The following is a 23,135-nucleotide window of genomic DNA, read 5'->3' on the forward strand; positions in this document are numbered from 1 at the left end:
ATCGTTCTAACCTGACTGCTCAGCAATTTCATTGAATGGCCACGAGTTCTTGTATTGTGAGAAAGGGAGAAAAGTACTTCTTTCTCTACTTTCTCCATCCCATGCATAATCTTGTAAACCTCTATGTCATCCTGCAGTCAACGTTTCTCCAAGCTAGAGAACCTTTAACCTTTCTTCATAGGGAAAGTGTTCCAACCCTTTAATAATTCTAGTTGCCCTTTTCTGGACTTTTTCCAATGCTATAATATCCTTTTTGAGGTGCAGTGACCAGAATTGTACACAATATTCCAAATAAGATTGCACCATTTTGTGAGTTAAAACAATTTTATTGGTAACATATGGTAACAAAATTATTTCTTAAATCTTAATAACTTCTTTTATCTACCCCATATATTACTTTTTACCCACCCCTTCCCCCCGTTACTTGACCCCCGCCGGTGTTATTTACTTATAATGCTAATATTTAAAGGTACTCTTAACTATTAAAACAAAAACTTTTCTTCTAAAACTTAATCATTATCAAAAATTGTCCAATGTCCTTTTACTTTCCACTCTTTTTCTACATATCTTCTAAACTTTTCCCATTTCGTCTTAAAAACTTCTAAATCATAGTCTCTTAATGTTCTTGTTAATTTGTCCATTTCATTCCATGTCATAACTTTTATAATCCAATCCCATTTCTCTGGTATTTTTTCTTGCTTCCACAACTGCGCATATAGTGTCCTAGCTGCTGAAAGCAAGTACCAAATTACAGTTCTATCTTCTTATTCTTTTAGGCCACCATCTTCCTTTTCAAGCACTCCTCTCAGACGTATCTGAGTCTCCATCAATTTGCAGTCATGGATTGTCACTTTTTCTTGCATTTTCAACAAGGTGGAATCATATACTTTCATTCTACCTTCTATCTCCTGCACTTTCTTAGATGCTTCCTCTGTTTTCTTTCTCAGATCTTCCATATCTTTTTTAATCTCTTCAGTAATTCCTTTTTTAGATTAATTTAGATTAATTTATCATCTCTCTCATACCTCTCATCATTCTGGCCTCCATTGCTTCTAATTGGCCTTGCATTTTTTCCAATGAAGTAGCCCTTGTACGGGGTTGCTTGTGTTCTGACATTTAAAAAACAGCAAAAATTTGGATACCAATTTCAAATTCAACTCTCAGATTCAAAAGAATAGGACTTGCCCTTTATAACAAGCCTAATTTCGCCATCCTCAGAGCTCCCAAAACCAAGATATTTAGTTTTAAAGTTTTTAAATCTTTCAAAATGGCAGTCGTGACTTTTTGCTGCTCCTTACATTTCCCCCCCTTTTATAAATGTCTAAAGTCCACACAAATAATATGTCCAAAAATACTTATCTTCTTGTCCTCTTCTCAATTAATTCCAACAATTTTTAATGTCCCAAACACTTTAAAAACTTTGTTTAATTTTGACCTCCCAGCAATGGCTGCCACTATTTCTCAATGGTGTTATATTCCTAGAGTAGGTTTTCCATCCGGTACTTCCTGCTTTACTTGCCACAAAGTCTCATTCACACTGGTAAGGAGATCTCACGATACTTAACGTACTTCCTGTATTGCTTGAATATGCTGCAGGTCTGTGACGATGGTGCTCTTTTTTCAAAATCGCAAGTAGACCAAACAATAAATTCCTTTCCACTTTTTAGCACTGTCCTTTATATTTACAAAGTCCAAATTTCACCTTTTCTTCCCTTCTTCTTCCAAACTTTCGAAGTTTTCATTTCCCACCTTTGAAATTTACTCCATTAAACAGTAAATAATCCTGGAGTGAATGTTAGTAATCTGTACCTTCTCTTCCAATTATCCAAGTTCCCACCAGTCTTGTGTAGCTTTAGATGTTTAGCAATGTCCAAGAAGGTTAGGATTCTGTCGATCTTATGTCAAATAAATGACTCTGAAAACTTCTGCAGATGATGAAAATGCTTCTCTTCCCGGAGACCCCTCAAAGCTTCAAAGGAGCCCCCCCCGGGACTCCCTTTTAGCCAAGGTAAATCTCCTCAAAGTTTCCTGTGCATATCTTGGACTAATCTCTGACTGAGAAAAGTAGGCAGTAGGCATTTATTTGCCTTCCACTACCCCGAACAGAAGTTCCAGCTTGCTCCAGTTATGAGAAGCAGCTCAGGTCAACATTTTCCTCCCCCGGAAGTCCCCAAATGAGACTGCACCATTGATTTATACAGGGGCATTATGATATTGACTGATTTGTTTCCAATTCCCTTCCTAATAATTCCCAGCATGGTGTTGGCCTTTTTTATTGCAATCGCACATTGTCTTGACATTTTCAGTGAGTTATCTACCACGACCCCAAGATCTCTCTCTTGGTCAGTCTCTGCCAGTTCACACCCCATCAACTTGAATTTGTAGCTGGAATTTTTGGCCCCAATACTTTGCACATTGGCCACATTGAACCTCAACTGCCACGTTGATGCCCACTCACCCAGCCTCAACAGATCCCTTTGAAGTGCCTCACAATCCTCTCTGGTTCTCACCACCCTGAACAATTTTGTGTCATCCACAAACTTAGCCACTTCACTGCTTACTCCCAACTCCAAATCATTAATGAACAAGTTAAAGAGCATGGGACCCAGTACCGAGCCCTGCGGGACCCCACTGCTTACCGTCTTCCACTGCGAAGATTGCCCATTTATACTCACTCTCTGTTTCCTATTAATTAGCCAGTTTTTGATCCACAAGAGGACTTGTCCTTTTACTCCATGACTCTCGAGCTTACTAAGGAGCCTTTGATGAGGAACTTTATCAAAAGCTTTCTGGAAGTCAAGGTAAACAACTTCTATTGGGTCCCCTTTATCCACATGCTTGTTCACCCCCTCAAATAACTGTGGCAGGTTAGTGAGGCAAGATCTTCCCTTACAGAACCCATGCTGAGTCTTCCTCAATAACTTGTGTTCATCAATGTGCCTACTCATTCTGTCCTTGATAATGGTTTCTACCAACTTTCCTGGTATTGAAGTCAGACTGACTGGCCTGTAATTTCCCAGATCTCCTCTGGAACCCTTTTTAAAGATGGGGGTGGCATTTGCTACCTTCCAGTCCTCAGGAATGGAGGCAGATTTCAGTGAAAGATTGCATATTTTTGTCAGGAGATCCAGAAGTTCACCTTTGAGCTTTTTCAGAGCCCCACTAGTTGTTCAGATACACCTTTGCTGTCATGTTGTCTGTTCGGACTAGTATATGTTGGTGACGTAGCTGGTCCTTGAAGTGCAATAAGGTCAGGCAGATCGCCCTGAGCTCTAATACATTGATAGGGAGCTGTTTCTCCTTTTACCGGACATCCCTGAAAAACTGCCCCCCATCCGGACAAACTGGCATCGGTGAATAACTCCTTGGGAGTGAAGCCGAGCCCACTGTATGAAGTCCATGCAGGAAATCATCAGACCCAGGAGTCTGGCCAACCAAGCAAGCAAGGAGAATTGCTTGTTCATCACTGATATGGCAATCTGTCTGATTCCCTGCACCTTCGTCTCGGGAAGCAACAGGGAGCAATTGGTGGAGTCTATTATCGCCTCGAGATGTTCGATACGTTGGGGAGCAGTGAGCTCTTGGCAAGGTTTACCAGAAAACCATGAGCCTGCAAACATAGTATTGTGCTCTCTGTGTCTTTGTTGCATCTGTGTACGCTGTGTGACCGGATCAGAAGGTCATCCAGGTATGGGTGGACGTGAATGCCCTGTCTTCTGAGATGCACTATAGGGTTGATTAGAAGCTTGGAGAATACCCTAGGAGCCGTCGACAGCCCAAATGGCATTGCTCGGTATTTAAAGTGTAGATCCTCCCAGGTGAAATGGAGGAAACCCCTATGTGAAGGATGGATGGGTACGTGGAGGTACACCTCGGTCAAATCTATGGACGTCATGAACTCACCCTCCTGGAGAGAGTGCATGATGAACCTCAAGGTTTCCATCCAAAAACGTCGAAGTCTGTTGAATTTGTTCAGGAACTTGAGGTCCAGGATGGCTCTGTGGTCCCCATTCTTTTTGGGTACAGTGAAGAGAATAGAATACACGCCCTGGCACCTTTCTCCTGATGGAACCGGCTCGATGGCTTGAATATCCAAAAGGTGCTGAAGAGCCTTGCAGTTGGCAACTCTCTTGACTGGGTCTCTCACAAGAGGCGATCTCATGAATCTGTTGGGAGGGGCAGTTCTGAACATGATGGAATATTTTTGTGCAACTATTTCTAGGGCCCACGCATCTGCCTGAGAGGCCTCCCAGGCTGGTAGAAAATGCAAAAGGCGAGCGCCCACAGGAAAGGGAAGGTAGTCAAGCTTGCTTTGACTTGGAGTCACGATCTTGTCTGTCCGTCTTGGTGAAGGCTCCTTTAGCTGGTTTGTTGCCAAAGGAGGTTCTCTTGAATGACTATCTGGATGAATCCCAGCTGGTCCTCTTTCCGTCTGACCTAAATTTAGCCAAGGAGTGTTGCGAATGAAAAGGATGTGATCTTTGTTTCTCTTGGCGATGAAAGGACCTGGACATAGCCTTCTTCTTTTCCTTTGTCTCCACTAGTATCTTATCCAAAGATTCGCCAAAAAGCTTCTCACCATCGAAAGGATAAGTGGAGACTAGCGATTTGGACAGAAGGTCAGCCTGCCAAAACGCTACCCGTTGGGACTGCGATGTCTTCCTGCAAGCGGCGCCACTTTCCCCTGGCTGCCACGTCTTCTGTGGAGCCGTCCCAGGTAATGTGATCATGCCATGAAGGCATGTCAGTCTCGCCGTTGCTCACTGAAGCCGTGTCTGCAGCTCGGGAATCCTGTTCCTCCTCCGAGAGGAACCCATCGTCCCGACTGGTCGTCATTACGCGCGCCCTTGGAATGCTGACGATGATCTTTTGCCTTCAGATGAGGCAAAATTGAAAGCAGAAGCAGAAAAAAGGTAGAAAAAGATCTTCTTTTAAAAAAGAAGAAATTAGAGAAATAGTGAAGGAGAAATATAGAAAAGAGATAAGATAGGCAAACCAATAACAGGAAAGGGAATAACAGACTCTCAGCCTAGCTGTCTAGCTGCTCTTCCTATAGAGGCAGGAACTAAACTGAAGGGGCAGGTTGTCCCGAAGGCACCTAAAGGAAGGAGAAAAAAGTTTTCCTGCCTCCCTGAAGGATTATGGGAACAACCCACTCAGATGTCCTCTGCCTCTGAGGGAGAAGTAGACAGAGCCTTTTTGTAACCTAGCAACAACCACCACTTCCATTATTGTGTACAGGAACATTTAGTAAACGCTTTCAAAGAAAATAAAATATAAATGACAAATGCCAGCATGAAATATTTCAACCAGTTAAATCTGGAATCTTAATTCTGGAAACTGAACTTAGAAATAAGGTATAAAAGATTTAATAAATGTGCTTGCAGCACAGAAACCACTATGCAGACTTAATATGCACTTTGAGCCAAATTATATGATCAGTTTAGTGGGTATTTATACAATGATAGATTCTTAATTTAATACTCAGTTAATTTTATAAACTGGCTTCAGACAGGCACTGAGGCAGAAACCGTGAAACAGGAAGTTCCTAGTTCAAATCTCACTTCAGCCATGATTGCCATAGGCAAGACACTAAATCTCCTCAATCCCTGTCTTGCAACAGAAGGGTGATAAATACTGGCATATCTAACAGGGCTGTTGTAAAGAGTACTGAGATGATGTATGTGAAACCATTTAAGGCACCACATAACTACCAGGTGTTGTTCTGTGTGTAAAATGCCATCAAGTCACAGCTGACTTATGGCAATCCCAGCAAGGGGCTTCCACGGCGAGTGAAAAGAAGTGGCAGTTTGTTAGTGTCTTCTTCGGTGATACATCTTCCACACACCAACCCTGCTTAACTTCCAAGATCTGACAACCTTGGGTAATATCATGCCACCTTCCCTCCAATCATATTGTTAAGTGATGTTAAATCTCTTCCACAACTCTTGATCAGCAGCACCTCCCCACACCAATAAAATTGTCACCTGAAAGCTGCACTCATTAAAAGATCAGCAGTTTGAGTTTGCTCTAAGTTTTCGCTGATTAGATGAACCCTGTGAACAAGGCCTTAGTGATCCGAAACAAATCTTGTAAATGCTTTCTTTACCTGCATGTCCCAAAGGTCTTACAATCACCCTATCAGGACCACTTGAGAATATTGGCACTTTGATATTCACATCACTAAAAAGAAAAGGGAAAAGATAATAAAATGAGACATAATTCATTGGAAAATTCATACATGCCTTAAGTCAAAGGCTCAAGGTTTCTCAAAGCATTGTTTCAAGCATGAGAGCTGGGGAAGATTGAGGAGAACAGTAGAAACGAGAAGGTAGATCTATATGCTACTGGGAGCTGCATTCTCATTTGGAAGTTAGAGACATCAACAAGGATTTGGAACACAGTACAGCAGGTGTCTCCAACCCCTGGGCTGCGGACTGGTACTGGTCTGCAGCCTGTTAGGAACCAGGCTGCAGGGCCTCGCCGCCCCACTGCAACGCCTCCTCCTCCGTCCCTTCTTCACAATTTTAAGGCCCGGGAAGGGGTGGTGAAGCACCGCGTTCCTGGCCCTTTAAAGGCTGATAAGCAGGAAAACCCCCACAGAAGGCTGGGCTCCTAAGCCCCCGTGGTGTGCTCATGATCAGTGCTGGGGGCAGCGGCGGCGAGCAACCCGCTGAAAAAGTGGCACCACCCTTGCCTCCTCCCCACTTCCTTCCCCTGCCCAGGAAGGCTGGGGAGGCAAACGGGGATTTTCCTAGGGGGTGGAGCAGGGGGAGGCTGAATTCAGTGCCCCCACCCTGCCAGCCCTGGGGCTACAGTGGGCGGGCAGGACAGGGCCTCAAAGTGAGGCAGAGACCTCTGCCCATTCCTCATTTAAAGACCCCCATGAGGAGCAGGGATGGGGTGGGAGCAGCAAAACCCTAGCACCCCTACCCGCACCGGTCCGTGAAAAAATTGTCTTCTGCAAAACCGGTTCCTGGGGCCAAAAAGGTTGGGGGCCACTACAGTACAACACTGACTTGTACTGTCATGCATCCCTACAATCAATGAGGGTGTGCTAAATTACCATTAGTATGCCACTTATAACAGTGCAAATATGTAATCAGAGCAGCAACAGAAACCAAAAGCTGCTCCACGAGGACTGAAGCTTGGCTATTTTGCCAACCAGGCAAACTAGAAGCAGAACTTACATATGAATACATTCACTCTTGCTGCTTCGTATCCTTTTCTATTGGCAAGTTCAGCCTACAAGGTTGTTGATGCAATACTTTTCACCTTCCATGCACACAATTTTCAAAGGAATGAAAACATCAACATAGTTCTCTGCTCAAAACAGAATGGGCAATTACAACACCATATGAAAGAACACACACCTTTGGAAAAGGAGGCTTTCTTCTGAGGTTAAAAGGCCCTTCTGATATCCCCCTTTGTAATGGCTGGTCCTAGTGGCGCAAGAGAGTTTTCTTGGCTTATAGCAAAACCATGGCTCACCAGTGTAGAGATCTGTGAAGTTACAGACTGGCATGTCTCCAGGCAAACACACATTGCATACAGTGGTTTCTGATACCCTCCCTGATTTGAATAGGCTTTTAAAGTACACCCTATCTGGTCTTTCTTCTCGTAAACGTTGAAGGACTTGGATCCCTTCACTAGGATGGACCAAGGACACTGATACCGTGATCTCCCCTGGCCAAAGTAAAGTGAAAAAAACTCTGTAGGATCCATTGTGGTAATCTACAACCCTTCCAATGGCTCCAGCTTTCAGGTGAGCAGAGTGGATTCTTGTCTGAAGATAGTCTCCGCCATACTGTTTTGGTTTCCCTTCATAGTCTTTTACATAGACCAATACCTCCAGCTGATCACCAACCCTGAAATGTGTATAAGGATTTAGTATAACAAAATTGCTGTGAGAAGGGTCAGTGCTCCTCACAAATGGGATTTTGTTCTTTGGGGGTTTGGGCCACTGGATAGCAGCAAATAAGGATTCTTCTTCCCTTTGCTCTCTCTTGGACAGCACTTGATGCTCATAGCCACAGTATAGCTTTCTGGGTGTTTTAGTTGCCTGTGATGAAGACTGCGGGTTGTCATCGTCTGTCAACCATTTTAAACCTGTATCATGATCCAGATTCTAAAAGAGAAGAAAGCCATTTGAAACAGGCCAATATTCCATCATAGATCCATAAATGCAATCCCCAGAAAACATTACCTCAATAAGATACTTAGCTTCAAAAAATGTATAGGCTAATACCTTCTTTAAATTATTGTTTCCTTGTTGCCTATCACAATGTGATCAGAAGAACAATTAGTGAAATGACTGGGCAAAATTTATGTGCATGTAATCACTGTGGGACCATTCTTTCTGACCTTGGAGAAATAGATCTTGTATACTAGACAAGAAGTACACAATGCATGAACTGCCAGTTATACAAACAGACTAACATGTAACAGAGATCCTCAATGTAATAGTCGGATAACTCATAATACAATGTTAAAGCTTTGTATATATAAAATAAAAAGAGGCAAGCTTAGAATGCAATTTATAGTCCAACTTACTATATGGCTACTCTAGAATAAATGGGATTGGTTTGCAGTCAAACTAAAGTAAATGCTGGCAGATGGAATTCCATATGTTCTCTTCTTATTTACTAGTTATCATAAAGATCAAGGAGGGACTGATTTGAGCAAAGTTTTACAAGAGCCTTGCCCTTGCATCTTTCATATGTGCTCTTGAAGATATAAATTATTGAAGAATATTACTGTGCATATGAGGGATTCATTGTACTCGTCACCAAATAATGACAGCTGCCTTTCACATCTGGAATTAGAGCTAGTCTGAATATCACTACTGCCACAGAGATTTCCATCCCTGTGGTGAGTCCCTCCCACCATCCTACCAAGTAGAGTTGTTTACCACTTACTCCATACTCACACTGCAGATTTCCTCATCCAAGATCCCCATAACTGGCATTTGTTGCAGTGGTGCAGAAACTCACATGATAGCCCTATTCACGTGTTACACTGAACATATATCCTTGTATGTCTGTGTGTGCGTTTGTTTGCATGAGAAAACCAACATGCATTAACTTTACAAACAAAACAGAAGACCAGTGCTTGGATAAATGTGCTGTTTCAATCACACATTCTGCTGTACATGTGTAGAAGGTAACATGACCTGGGGGTCACGGTCTTGTCTAGTCTGGTCCTGAGAGAACACATTAGGAACCAAAATGTTCAGTTGGGGAATCTTATGTATAGCCTGTCATTACATGTAAGCTACCCCAACAAGACAAATAGGCACCCCAGTGCCATCGCGGGTTGGGCAGAAAGTACTGGGAGAGGCTTAAACCCACACTTCCTGTGTACTGTGGTTCTAATCCAAGTTGTGCCCCCAGATGACCAAGGATGAAGTTTAAATATAGAATTCCCAGTGTATGTCTCCTTGACAGGCCTCGCAGATCCAGAGGAAGTATATCATATACTTAGGAGCTTCTGGAGGCATTCTCCCTTCACTCACACATTGGAAGTCATAATTTTTCTAAGACAATGCCTGCCACCTGCAGTTTGATAAATACTAGTATATCAAATATAACCTCAATTATAAAATTGGCTTTGTAGCTGATTAAATCAACAAACTAAATGCTGTGGCTCTAATTAACAGAACAATTAGCTGATCCTCATGATATCAAGATGTCAACATCAACTGTGAAAGAACAGGACAGAAGTAGCTTCCAGAAGACCTCAGATAATCTCTTTTTAGAAACAGACTGCTAAGTACAAAGGACAACTATTATTATAAAAGGCAGTCTTTTAGCAACCAACCTAATTCTCAAAATGTTCCTTGAAAGGCTTATGATTGGACCAGCCAAAGTATAAATTTTGAGATGACAAAGCAAAATTTGATCATTTTTTTCCCTGAGAGAGAGAGGCAGGCAGAGAGACAGAGAATGAATGGCACTAGTTAGGTATGGCTGATGGCATTTAGAGGAGGCTTCATAAATTTATCCTGCCAGTCATATAATCAGTCTTCATCCTCTTATTTTTTCTTAATATTGCTGCCATCTGTGTACATCAGTGACAGAGAGAGCTTGTCAAACTGGTAGGTTTCAACAGATACACATTTGCCAATATACTGCATTTTTTCTGCAATTTTTCAAAACATGCTACAATTTTTCAGCCTATAAAGGAAAGAGTTGGAGTAATTATTACAGATTTCTTTCCAGTGGATGGGAAGCAACTTATCTGAGCTTTCTGCCAGTCAGGAATAAAAACCCAAATAATTCTTATGCTCAGAAGTGACTTGTGAAACAGCCATAAGAATATATGGTCCCTTCAGATCATTGAGGCATTTCTATTTATAATCAACATTTACAGCGCAATCCTAAGGGGGGGGTGAAAGCAGGCCTGGCGCTACGGTTTCCGCCGCCCCAGGCAGAAACCTGCCCCCCCCCCAATTGCATCAAAAGTGATGTCATTGCTTGGCTCGCCCCTCGCCACAGAGGGAGCTGACTGGGCAGTGGCTGACTGCATCCTTTTTCCTGTGTTCCGATTCGGAACGCAGGAAGAAGCGCAGGAGGCCGTTGTCCAGAGCGCCGGCTCCTTCTGAAGAGGGGAAGGGGGCTGGGCGATGAGCAGGTTGAACATTTTTGCTCAGCCTGTACCTTGCCCAGCCCCCTGCCTCTTCAGGGGGAGCTGACTGGGCAGTGGCTGCCCGTGTGCTTTTTCCTGTGCTCTGATTTGGAATGCAGGAAGCAGCTCGCAGGTGGCCGCTGCCCAGCCTGCCGGCTCCTTCTTAAGGGGGGAGGGGCTGGGCAAAGGGCAGGCCAAGCGTTTTCGTTCTGCCCACCCCTCTGCCTCTTCAGAGGGAGCTGACTGGGCAGCTGCAGACCACATGCTTCTTCCTGTGTTCTGAACGCAGGAAGAAGTGCGTGGGCAGCTGCTGCCCAGTCCGCCAACTCCTTCTGAAGGGGGGGAGAGAGCAGGGCGAGAGGCGGGCTGGCCCTGCACACACCTCCGCCAATGTCACCAAGGCTTCCCGACCCTAGGGAAGCCTTGCTGACATCGGGAAGACAGCGGGCGCACTCAGAGCTATCTCTGAGTGTGCTTGCTGCCATGCCCCCAACCTCGCTGAGGCTTCCTGAGGCCCAGGACGCCTCACTGATATTGGGAAGCTAGTGCCATAGTCATGGCATGTGAGGAAAGGGGGTGTCTCATGGCACCCCTAGGCAGCCGCCTACTCTCACGTACTGGCCCTGGGTGAAAGTTCTTTGGAAAGAAACTAAGGCCCATGCCTGCGTAAGTCAGATTTAGGCCAATCTAAGTCCACTTATGTATGAGTGGAGGCGACTTACTTGGGCATGGGCCCACCTGAGCGGGTCTCAGCCCCAGGGCAGCAGCACCCCAGCCCTGCGCCCAAGCATAGGCAGAAGTCTATGGAGAGGCCGACGATGGTGTGAGGAGGGTAGAGTCAGGTGGGGGGGCAGCAGCTGGTCCGATGCCTGTAAAGAGGCAAGTCAGTGACTGTCCCTTTAAATCTCTGGCCAACACGCTGCCTCATGCTGCCATGGCTGATGAACTGCAAGCAATCCAGGAGCGCTGCAACTCGGGACCGTAGGGTGGGCGTCGGCTGGTTCCCTCCTGTGCTGAGGGGGGGTGTTCTGTCAAAACAACCCCCCCACACACACCTCTTCCGTCCCTTGCTGCAGCTGACTTGACACTCCTCCCCAGGTGCTCCGGATCTTTTTCTCTGTTTTGCAGGTGGGGATTTGACAGAGAGGCTTCCAATTATGGTGCGTCTGAGCCCCACCCCCAGCTCTACTCAGTTGACTGTTCCTGCCCTCCTCTCAGAGTGGAGCCTCGTCCTGCAGGACTTTCCAACTTCCACCTGGTTCCTGCACAATAAAGCCTTAGATGTGTCTCCACTTTGTCTCTCTTGCATGGGTTCTGCCTCATGCTATCTGCCCCTCTCCCCCCCCCCCCCTTCTGCCACTCTGTCTGCCTATTTAAGTCTTAATTGGCTTTCAGGTGCTTTGATTGAATGCTGAAAAGCATTTTAAGAAGAATATCAAGATAGGAAAAAAAGAAACAAATAATAAATAAAACAATAAATGCCTCAAATGAAGTTTTTTTTCTCCTGTCAACCTTTTTTTAAAAATACAAACATATTAGATTTCTCCAAATACTAATCAGCTGGGTACTCATTTTACCGACCTCGGAAGGATGGAAGGCTGAGTCAACCTCGAGCCGGCTACCTGAAAACCCAGCTTCCACTGGGGATCGAACTCAGGTCATGAGCAGAGCTTAGGACTGCAGTATTGCAGCTTTAATACTCTGCACCACGGGGCTCTTCAGCAGTCAGAAATCTTAAAACAAAATTTACCCATAGAGTATCTACTAAGTAGGCATTCCAGACCACTGTAAAATGTTTTATGAACATATTATTGGTCATCTGAACAAAATTCAGTGTGATCACAAAAAGAAAAAAATGTGGGTAGCTGAAGCAAAGAAACTGTACCTCTGTATGTAAAATACCAACCCACTCTCTTTTTGCTACTCTGTATTGTACATGCTCAGAGCACGTCAGTCAGATACAATGCTGGGAACCAGTTCAGAGGAAAAGGTCGGGGGAAATAATGCATTACTGGTATCAAGGGCCAGAGTCTGCAGAAGGTCTCATTGATGAACAGAAGCACTTGGCCACTCTGCACTTGATAGGCATGAGATCCCTGTCACGGTCTCTCATTTGCCAATGGAGAGGCACATGAAAGAAGAGTGGGGTATGATTCTTCTGCACTCCTTTGAACCTAGTCAGCTCTTGTTGCACTGTTAACAGAGCCAGGGTACATAGTTCTCCAACATGCACACACACATTTTCCTATGCAGAGGTTGCACATGCTGGCCACTGGAGAGCTGCTGTCCCCCATCCCCCATATGGCTCAATACAATCTAACCGTCTTATAGGGAGATTTTTTAAAAAAACATTTTCCCACTTGCCAATTCCGAGCAGACTTCCCAAGGGCAGAATGATCATTCTCATTACAGAGACACAAGGTCTTTTAATACATGTATTCACATGGTTCAGGTGCTTAACTGCAGTTGTTTTCTTCTCTGCCTCATTTTCAATCTGTCTTTCCATGGTTTCTTCATCTTTTCTCCATATCTCAACCTTTCATCTGATTTGAGAAAACATGAAGCAATGACAAAGAAACCACAGAAAGATAACAAATGAAAAATGAGGCAGTGAGGAAATTCATAGAAAAACTGCTGTTCAGTACCCAACAGCAGGAAAACCTCTGCCTGAAAAGACTAATAGTCCCCTTTACCTAGAAACTGGCTCCTTTGTGTGAAGGCTGCTATTATAGCTTCATTAAGGTTTGAGGCAGATGCAAGTCTACCAAAGAAAGCTTGGAGTTGCCTGTAAAAATGCTCTGAATAACAGGTGGCTGGGGAGCAGGAAAGACGATTTTCCCCATTTCCTCTTTCTCTTTTCTGCCACTGAGAGGGTGTTGCCTCAAGTGGAATAAGAGACTATGCCTACTTGGCTAGAACCAGTTTTACCTTATGCTCATTAGGACAGAGATAAAAGTCTGCTGTGAAAACGTCGTGATGCGATGTCACCCCACAGACGGAAACGACTGGTGCTTGCACAGGGGACTACCTTTACCTTTTCTCTTTTTTAAAATGCTGTACTGACAGATGGGGGTAGGAATTTGGTTGGGATCTAAGGGCTGATTTACATTTTTTGAAGTCCATATGGTGGATATGTGGCTACCACAAGGGCTTTGGATCAGGCATGCACTGGGAATTCTCTACTGGGAAATGATTCAGATTGGGACTGCAGCACTGTAAGAGAAGGGACTGAAGCCTTTGTCCCTGAACTGTTTTCCTGAGCCTGACTTGAAATGGCCCCTCCTGAAGATGCCACTATACGAATATGTATGATTGACAGCTGCTCATACCCAAGCATTCTCTGTTATGGCCTCCACCTTGTGGAATGGCTTCCTTGAGGAGCCAGGGAGTCTCCCATACTACTATCATCCCAGAGATTGTGTAAAACAGAATTGTTCAGGTGGACATTTTTATAAAGGGAACAAGGCTGTAGTATAGTGAAAAGGTTCAGGATACTTCTTTATAAAAAGAAAAGGATGGTTATCTATCCCAATGTTTAGTGTAAATTGTGTGTTGCTCTCACTGCTTTGTCTTGTAGTTTTTAAATTCTATTTTCTGCATTGTTTATATTATGTAGGATATCTTTTTCTTTTGCATTGTTTTTCTGATTTTGTAATTTCTAGTCCCATTGTATTGTCTACCAGATATTTTATGCTGTTTGATTACATTTTTTATATTATGTTATCTGCCTTGAGTCTCAACCAGCTCTAAGATGTTTCAGGAGGAGCGGGATATAAATGTGCAGAAATAAATAAACCAGAAAGGAAGACTATAAATTAAATACCTGTAAGCTTCCCCAACCGGTAAATGGCAGCTTCTCAGGACCATTTGGGCTAAGAAAAACCGTGGGGGTGGAGGTTTGATCCCCTTCTCTTTATGCATCATGGGCCTAATCCAAGAGATTAATTTTCCAGGGGATACCTTCCAGAACACATTTGTTGAAAGTCCACATAAGGGACAAATGAACTTTGTAGCATGGGAATTACATATAGCATTGGCCCTCACAATGGCTAGGAGGAGAAATAAAGGAAGTAAAGAGAGGCAGGAGAATAAGAGAATTGAAAAGGGCTTAATATCCACACGAATGAACATAAACATTTCATGGGGCTTTTCTTAGAGTAATAATATACCACTTCACCTATGTAAATTTAAATCATCATTCAATCCAGCTATGTAAATTTTAGTTAAATCTTATAAAGTGAAGAGAGTTTCTGGCTATATCGTTGTGGCTTGGAGTAATTAGCTACAGCAGTGAAAGAAACTAACTTGATAATGCAGTCCTATGCCGAATAACTGCAGTCTAACCCCACTGAAAATTATGGGCTTTGACTGGAGTAACTTTGCATAGGAATGCACTGTAGAAGGACTATCTGAATGTTAAGTTTGCCAAATGTCTACTCAATGTCTACCCAAAGGACTTTCAGGCAGATGTCAGCCACAAATTCCCTGCTAGGAAATCAGTTCCTGAACTAAAACTCAGGATGATGCTATTTGCCTCATGTACATTTACTAATGGGGTACTTGTGAGTTTTCCTAATGTGACAAATAGTTCTCCTAAGGCTATATCAGGTTGGGAAAATTGCATGAGGTAGAGATTGGAGCCCATTCCCACCCCCATACATTGCTGTCCTGGTCCAAATGGGATCCCTGTGTGTTTAGGAACTGAGTTTCCAGTGTCAGGAACATTATTGATTGTTTTCTGTTTTAGAATTGAAACATAGCATCTTGCAATGACTCTGATATGGAGGACTACATTCCTGACTGGTCAAAGGATGAGAATTCTGAAGATGGAATTCAAGGAGAAGCATATGGGAGAACATGAAACAAAGTATATTCAAGGATGTTGATGCATAGTGTGATGTCTATAACAGTATTCTGCATGACACCTGCAGCTATTTTATGAGGTATTTTTCAAGATGCGGTGAAATATGCTATATGTGGGGACTGGACGGCAATGGTCAACGATCCAACAAATGGAAAGGTCCATCAGCCAAGTAACAGAGGCTTATTTCATGTACCCTCCATAATACAAATCAATGTGTCTATATTGCCAACAACCATATATGTGAAACCTTAGACCAAGCTGATTATTGTGTTCAGAGGAACAATTAGTATAACAGCGGTGTTGTATTTGGGCAGTTTGCAGGTGGTATAACAACACTGTATGGCAAAATGAGAAAAACATATTTATCTAGCTCATCATCAGTGAAGTACCTGAAGGACTACAGGAAACAAATATGAACTTTGAAATTTTGTTAAACAGGAATAAAATTGAGTAGAGTTCACAGCAGCCGCACTCTGCACCCCTGCACTATAATGGAAAATCTGGTGGAAACTAGATCTACAAGACAATGGAAGACTAGAACAGCTCACTGACATGACTGTAATAAGGACAGTTCCTTCATGGCAAGTTTGTGCAGAAGAACTGATGTTTAAAGGATCTAAATGCACTGGATTTTTATAATAAACTGGTTTCCAGTAATGTTAAACAGAATATATTATGAAGAATCATGTATGAAACAGTGTTATAGCCAGACAGGTGTGACATGTCAAGTACAAGTGTGGAATTGTGGATACTATAATTGAAATGGTCAGAATAGAGAAAATGTTTGAGACCCCAAAGGAATGGAGTTCCAAAATTAACACAGAAACCACAGAAAAAAGGCACTTCCTGGGGCTGTCGGAAAGCCATGGTGTATACAGGTTTATCTTTCATACAGGCTCTTCAACCCACATTGGCTTTTAAAGCCAAATTGATGATTTATTTACTTACACAGTCAAGGGAGACTTAAGCTGGAATTTTCAAAACCTGTTTTGATCCAATGCGGTGTGTGTGTGTGTGTGTGTGTGTGCCGCATTGTGGCAGGCTGTCGTTTAAAAGGTCTCCCACATTTTTTAAAGGTGCTGGCTCTCTTTCCCACCTTTTCCCTCCTCAGCCATTTTCCTGCCTTTAAAAAAAAAGGGGTTTCAGCATATCAATAAATATTGCTATCAGAGTTGCAGAAAAAATGCTTTAACAAATCATGAGCTGCACTTCTGAATGAACAAACCTCCAGTCACAGCAGGTCAGGAGGAAGAGCCTCCCACAGAAACTTCAACAGCTTTTAGAGCATTGCTGAGAAGACAGCTAGATGTAGAAAAGAACCATGCTCTGCGCTACAGTGTAGAGCAAAAACAAATGCTTTATGCAGAGTATAAGGCAGTTACCCATAATAATCAAACTGGAAATGGGCCTGAAATTTGTCCTAATTAGAGTAAATTGGACCACATCTTGCACAGTGATACAAATGCAAAACACCCTTAAATAGGTATATCATATTCTGCTAAGTGACTATACTTGAAACAGACATGTAGCACCAAAAATGTGGCAGTTTAAAACAGAAACAGCAATTTTCAACCTATCAGAAAATGGATATAACCAAAGTCTGAAATCTCTGCTCCTCCTTGCTTCAGAGAAAGACTAGGCAGCAACTGAGAAAAATCAGGATACAGTGGCAGTGACAGTATTCTCAGGAAAATATTTAAAATTATGACATATACTCCCAGATGTGATTTGTGTGAGTAGAGCCTCAGAAGGGCATAATATTTAAGCGGTAATAATAAGTTTAGGAAAATATTTGACTTATCACAAGATTATATTTTACAGAATGTTACAGATTTTCCCGCTGCTGACAAAAACTAGATATTAACTGAAAGAAAATACGAGCACATGATAAAGGACTTGTAACAAATGTAAGAATTTCAGTGGCTTTGCATTTTGAATTTAAATGACAACCATTGTCCACTGTTTTGACGTGTCTAAAATGCCTATCTTCTGTTGAAGTTTTGATAAGCAGTTCCTACATTATCAAAAGCACTACTATGTGTGTAACTGTATTTCAATAATAAAAAACAGAGCATCAAAAACTGTCTAATGTGTATATTTTAACAATGAAAATGTTTTGGGAAGAGGCATGAATAACTGATACTTGATCTGGAATGATGTTCTGCAGAAATCTGATTTTTCTTCAGACCAAATAAATAGAAAATTTTAGAGAGAGCCAATATATCTTCTGAATGAGTCCAATTTAACCAGGATGAGGCCCTGCAAATATTTTAAAAGTAGCATTTATCATATAATCTCAAAAAAGTACCTGGAAAAGATGTACAATATGAAGATCAGCAACCAATCTGAAACAATATTTGAAGATTTAAAATATCTATATGTGCTTGGACTCTCATATTATAGTTTAAAGTGAGAGCTATAAGCTTTGGAAGAAAGGTAAGAAGGTGTATAGATCTTGCAGGTTAAGGACATTCCCATAAAATTGTTTTCTTGTATGCAGTGGTGAAAAGTGACAAACAGGAAAAATTGTTGTATGCCTAAAATAGTTAATTAACACTATTATACAATAGCTTGGCATGATCGTGGTCCTGTAGATGCTTCTTAGTCACATGGAGAAATCAGCCACACCAACAACCTGAGTTTGCTAAAATTAGAGGAGAACAGCCAATCCTGGTAAGGAGGAAGTATCATTAATATGGGCAAGATAAGGGAAGTTGTTGATCTTGACAAAAAAAAACACACAGATGATACTTCCACGGGTCAGAAACAAGCCTGGGTTTCTCAGCTAAACATGCCAAATAGGGAGTTCAGAGGCCCAGAACAGAATGATAGAGAATAGTGAGGATGAACTAACAGTTCTTATATATTTTAAGAAGATATTTAAGTACAGAAAACTTTATTTGAAATTTGAAAAACGTATAGATGTGGCAAACAGAACTATCTGGAATTTCTTCTTTAACGATGTTCCATTTATTTAATTATTTAGCACAATGGTTGGGAACCTTTTTTCTGCCAAGGGCCATATGGATATTTATAACATCATTCGCGGGCCATAAAAAATTATCTACTTAAAAAACAGTTCTTCGCCAAGGGACAATGATTCAGGCCAGCAAAATTAATGCAAATAATTGTTTTTCTATTTGAAGTTATGTGGGGAGAGCCTAATCTGGCACACAAACACACACACCCGGCCCGCCGCCCTAGGCAAATGTCTAGGCCCAGGGCTTTTTTGTAGAAAAAGCCCAGCAGGAAATCAGTAGCATATTAGCCCACATCCCTTAATATTAGCATATTAGATCACACACTCATTAGCATATTAGGCCACACCATCTAGGATAATCAAGTGCAAACTGAACTGTGACAGTAACTTTTCCAGGCCCTGCAGCAATTCTGGCCGGCCAGCCAGGACCCAGGGAGGCTGCCACACAGTACATCTGGGCCCTGTGATCTCTATCTGGCCCTGGGGAGGCTGCCACATGGGGAGGCTGCCAGCAATCCCTGAGGGCCACACCAAGTGACCTCAAGGGCCACATGGGACGGAGGTTCCCCACACCTGATTTAGCAAAACATTTATATCTCACCTTTCCTTGTGGCAGCTTTACTGCCTCTTCCTAGTTTCCTCTGTTTTGCTACACAGAAGAAACTCTGTTTTTCGGAGTGGAATACAACATAACTTTCCTTTAGTTGAGAACTTCCATGTGATGCCATGCTCCTTCCAAGCATGGCTTGTGGTGGTCTCGGGGCTTATCCTATTTAACTGGAACAAACAAGCCACTTTTCCATGAGCCCAGGGAGCAGAATTACTCCTTTCTAAACCCACCGACTTCAGTGAACTGAGAAGGGTATAAACTCTGCTTAGGATGGCACTGACAATTCAAAAAGAAGTACTCGACTTCCGGGTTTCGGTGCTTCGTCTTTGGCGGGGTCTGCGGAGTTTATCTCCAGCAGCCCCCCTGAATCGGGCGGTTGGAGGGGTGCCACAGTCGTGGTACCCCCAGGGGGACCCAGGCAAGGGTCCCCTGAGTAAGGTGCTTGACAGGAGCCGGGGGAAACGCCAGCCAGCCAGCCTCTGAGCCTCCTGTTGCTCTGATACTCCACCGCAACAATCGCCATGACAGCAACAAAAGGTGAATGTCTTAACAGCTTTCTAAACTTCTTCTTTTCTACTGTAATTGCTGAAACTCTACCATGCAAGTAAGTTTACTTAAAAACCTAACCGACTGTAAAACCAAACAGGACTGTTAAAAAAAAAATAGGGGAGGAGGACGTTTTTCTCCTCCCCCACAAAAGAGGCTTCCAAAAGAAGAACAAATTGCTGAAAACTGGCACTTTTGTTTCGTTCTTTTAATTGGACTGAATACAGACATGTGAACTGATCTGGTTTATAATTAATAAGCTACAATTGGAACACTAGCATATTTTAAGACAGTCTGAATAGAAGTTGAATATGTTTGTAAAAGAAATTCATTTGATGGGGATTGGAACAGATGTGGCTTGAACTGGAATGTAAGAGAAAAGCATACAGCAAGAGGAGAGCTGGAAGACAAGCTAACTAGGTCTCTGAGCTATTCATTAACTTTTGTTTATTTTATTTTATTTATTCGATTTATATCCTGCCCTCCCCACCGAGTTATCAGTTATCGGACTGAGTAGTACTGTGGGAAGATGACTTGGCAAACTGAAGTGGATGATAAAAAAGATTTTTGTGCTACTATATCTTCCGTACAGCATGACATCGGTCTGCTAGCAGAGTTGATAAAAAAGCAGGTGGAAAATTTTCTTCTGAAGTATAGTGAAACTGAAAATCTACATAAGCAGAAATGTTGAGAGATCCCAAAATTGTCTAATGAGCAGGGGAAAGGGAATAAACAACAGACTGGAAATCTGCTGAATCAAAATCAGCATGGAGATGACATATGCAGTTTCAAAGGTGGAATGGAAATTACAACTTATTAAAGCTTTGGTAAGAGGAGGTGACTGTGTGTGGGTCTTATCCTTTCTAGCAGAACAGATGAGCATGACAAGGGGAGAAGACGGACATTACGCCAAAAAGATCAAAACTTGGAAAGCCTTTAAAAAGAAGGGACTGGGACTATAAACTGTGTTTGCATATTTGGTCACTAACGGTACAACGTAACAGAGCTGATGTGGTATTCTGAAGTGGAAGCTGGAATTTTATAATTTGGCTTTATATTTTATAATCTAAGTAGAGAAATCTAGTAGAGACTGTGTTGTAGCAACTGTATTATCTTCTCCTTAGATAAAAATAAATATACATGGGGGTGAGGTTGTTATGGTTTACCAATTCTCCTCTTTTTAAAATAACATGATAGTTGGAAATAGAGTTTCCAAAAGCTCTTAAATAACTCATGAACAATTAGTGAATAATTAATTTAGACAAATAGTTGGTTATGCTCAATTTATATTAATCTAGAGAACACAGATATTATATAATGGCAAAGATCTGCTCTTGATTTCTAACTTTGGAACCTGTTTATATTGACATAGACAAAGTAATGTGCTTTTGTTTTTAGCTCTTGTTGGAAACAAACAAGTTACTAGAGTGTATATTCATCTTACCCATTTATGCTTATTTTTAATATTTTTAAAACCATTCAGTTAGTTTTGCTCTGTTTATCTCTTTGTTTTTCTCTTTTGGATAAATGTTTTGCATCAAAGATAAACAGTTCAGATTTATACTATAAATATTAGAAATGTATAAGTTTAAAAAGCTATAAAAGGACTGTAGAATTTAATGGTAATATTTGGTTAAAGTTTAAAGGTTTGCAGGTAGAAGAAATCTGGTATCTGGTTTTGTTGTAGAAAGGTAACTGATATACTTTTTGTTTCTCCTTTGTTCTTCTGTTTTGTCCCGTCTTTTTTATCTTCTGTATCCCCTTTCTTATACTTAAAACTAATAAAAAGTTAAAATGAAAAAGAAGCATTCATTTTCACTATTTTCTTAGAAGACCCAATTATTTTAATCCACCCATGATGATATATTTGTTAAGAAACAGGATTTGTTAAAGAACAAAAGAGATGCATCTCTAACTTGATGTCACTGACATCGCAGCTAATTTAAGCACTACCTTCAGCTAATAGGATATCCTTTTAACATTCCATCTTCCTAAGCATAAAACAGATTTGCTTTGAGCAGGATTTGTCTGGCTCTGAAGATTAATTTTACACATTGGTAAAGCAAGTAATAAAAAGCTGCATCTGCAGTATGGATTTAACAGCACATGACAATAGGAATGCACAGTGTCAAATATAAAATAAAATAAAATTCAGTAGTGGATGGCATGCTTTTTAGTCTGGATTCTCTGCTTTGCCACATATATAATTAATATATTTAATATTTCTAATCTCATCTCCAATGTTACCTCTTCTTGTCTGCACATGGGTCTCCTAACAAGTTCTTCACGCATATCCATGCTGCAGCCATCCAACATGACGCAATATGATTAGTGTAGTTGGACAGTTGTGCATGAAACGGACAGACTAAAATTTGCTGAATATAAGTGGAGACGTTCTGGAAATGACAACAGAAGAATGTTTCACAGGTTTATTCTATTAGTGCTTACATGCAGCATTATCAAGCAATGCAATACCTACAGAAGCAATGAAACTTTGATTTTCATCCCTGTCATGTACATTCAGGCCTTTTCATGCACAGAGTGAGGCTTTTCCTGACCAACTGTTTACACCAACTCAAGCTGTATTCAAAGTAGCTGAAGGCAGTTTAAAAAGTCTCACCAGTTATGTTTCTTCAAGGCTGAAGAAGACCATTTACTGCTAATTTGGCAAGTCTGGGGGAAAAGCCTTATGCAGATATCTCAGTCAAGCATCCTTAGTATGCTTAAGGATGTTCTTGAACCAATAAATACAGGGAAAGCACTACTTTTCCCATCACCATCTACAAGAGCCTTGCCAAGAAGCAAATAATGGCCCCAGGCAGCAGGTCAGAGCATCACTTACCATGTATTTGCTTGAATTTTGCACAAAAATCAGAAAGCTTCCCTTGAAGCAGCATCAGTACGAAGAGCTTCCCTGAAGCGCCTCCATCTCTTCCCCTGGTAGTAATGCTGAACTAGGGGTCCCAACCCTCCCGCTCCAGCGAGGGACCCCAGGTTTCCGAGCCTCTTCCCCCGCTCCCCCAAAAAATGGAAGCGGGGGGAGAAGCGGCGTCCTCCTGCTGCTGCTGGCGTCGGGGGCTGCCGGGGAGGATGCTGGGGGTGAACAGCATCACCAGCGGGGGTTGAGGAGGCCGCCTGCGCTTGCGCTCCATGTGCTCCTCATCGGCTGCTGTGCTACTGGAGGCGGCTGACCACGCAGTCGGTGTAAAGGACAGGCTTGAGGGTGCGCGAGCGCTGCGGCCAGCCGTAGCAGAAGGTCTCCACGCCCCGCCCGTTGCCCCCGTAGCGCTCGCGCACCCTCAAGCCCATCCTTTACACCGACCGCGTGGTCAGCTGCCTCTAGCAACACAGCCGCCGCCGCCCCCCCCCCAAGTCCCAGCAACCCCAGGTGAGTAAGCGCCCTGCCCTGCCCCGCCGCAGCACGGGAGGGAGGGAGGCTGGGGGGATGGAGCTGCCGAGGCCCGGTGGGTTGTCCTTGCCGCCCTCCCTTCTCTGCTGCCTTCGCGGCT

The 23,135-nt window shown here is 42.6% G+C and overlaps 2 protein-coding genes across 3 annotated transcripts in view; one reads left to right on the forward strand and one right to left on the reverse strand.

Moving 5' to 3' along the window:
• Nucleotides 1–23,135, forward strand: part of RPL24 (ribosomal protein L24) — a 362,759-nt gene that overhangs the window by 273,127 nt on the left and 66,497 nt on the right. The window lies entirely within an intron of this gene.
• The window catches only part of NXPE3 (neurexophilin and PC-esterase domain family member 3), a 40,557-nt gene that overhangs the window by 6,014 nt on the left and 11,408 nt on the right, over nt 1–23,135 (reverse strand). The window contains exons 2-4 of one of the 2 annotated variants that reach the window (XM_060234560.1): nt 21,874–22,022; nt 7,374–8,128; nt 6,110–6,183 (exon numbers count right to left, since the gene is read on the reverse strand). In XM_060234560.1, the coding sequence (XP_060090543.1) occupies nt 6,110–6,183; nt 7,374–8,128; nt 21,874–21,942 (898 nt within the window). In that variant the 5' untranslated portion in view covers nt 21,943–22,022. The remainder of the gene's footprint in view (nt 1–6,109; nt 6,184–7,373; nt 8,129–21,873; nt 22,023–23,135) is intronic. The other variant, XM_060234559.1, reaches the window with a different exon arrangement.

The sequence above is a fragment of the Heteronotia binoei genome, chromosome 3, assembly GCF_032191835.1.
Source record: "Heteronotia binoei isolate CCM8104 ecotype False Entrance Well chromosome 3, APGP_CSIRO_Hbin_v1, whole genome shotgun sequence".
NCBI lineage: Eukaryota > Metazoa > Chordata > Lepidosauria > Squamata > Gekkonidae > Heteronotia > Heteronotia binoei.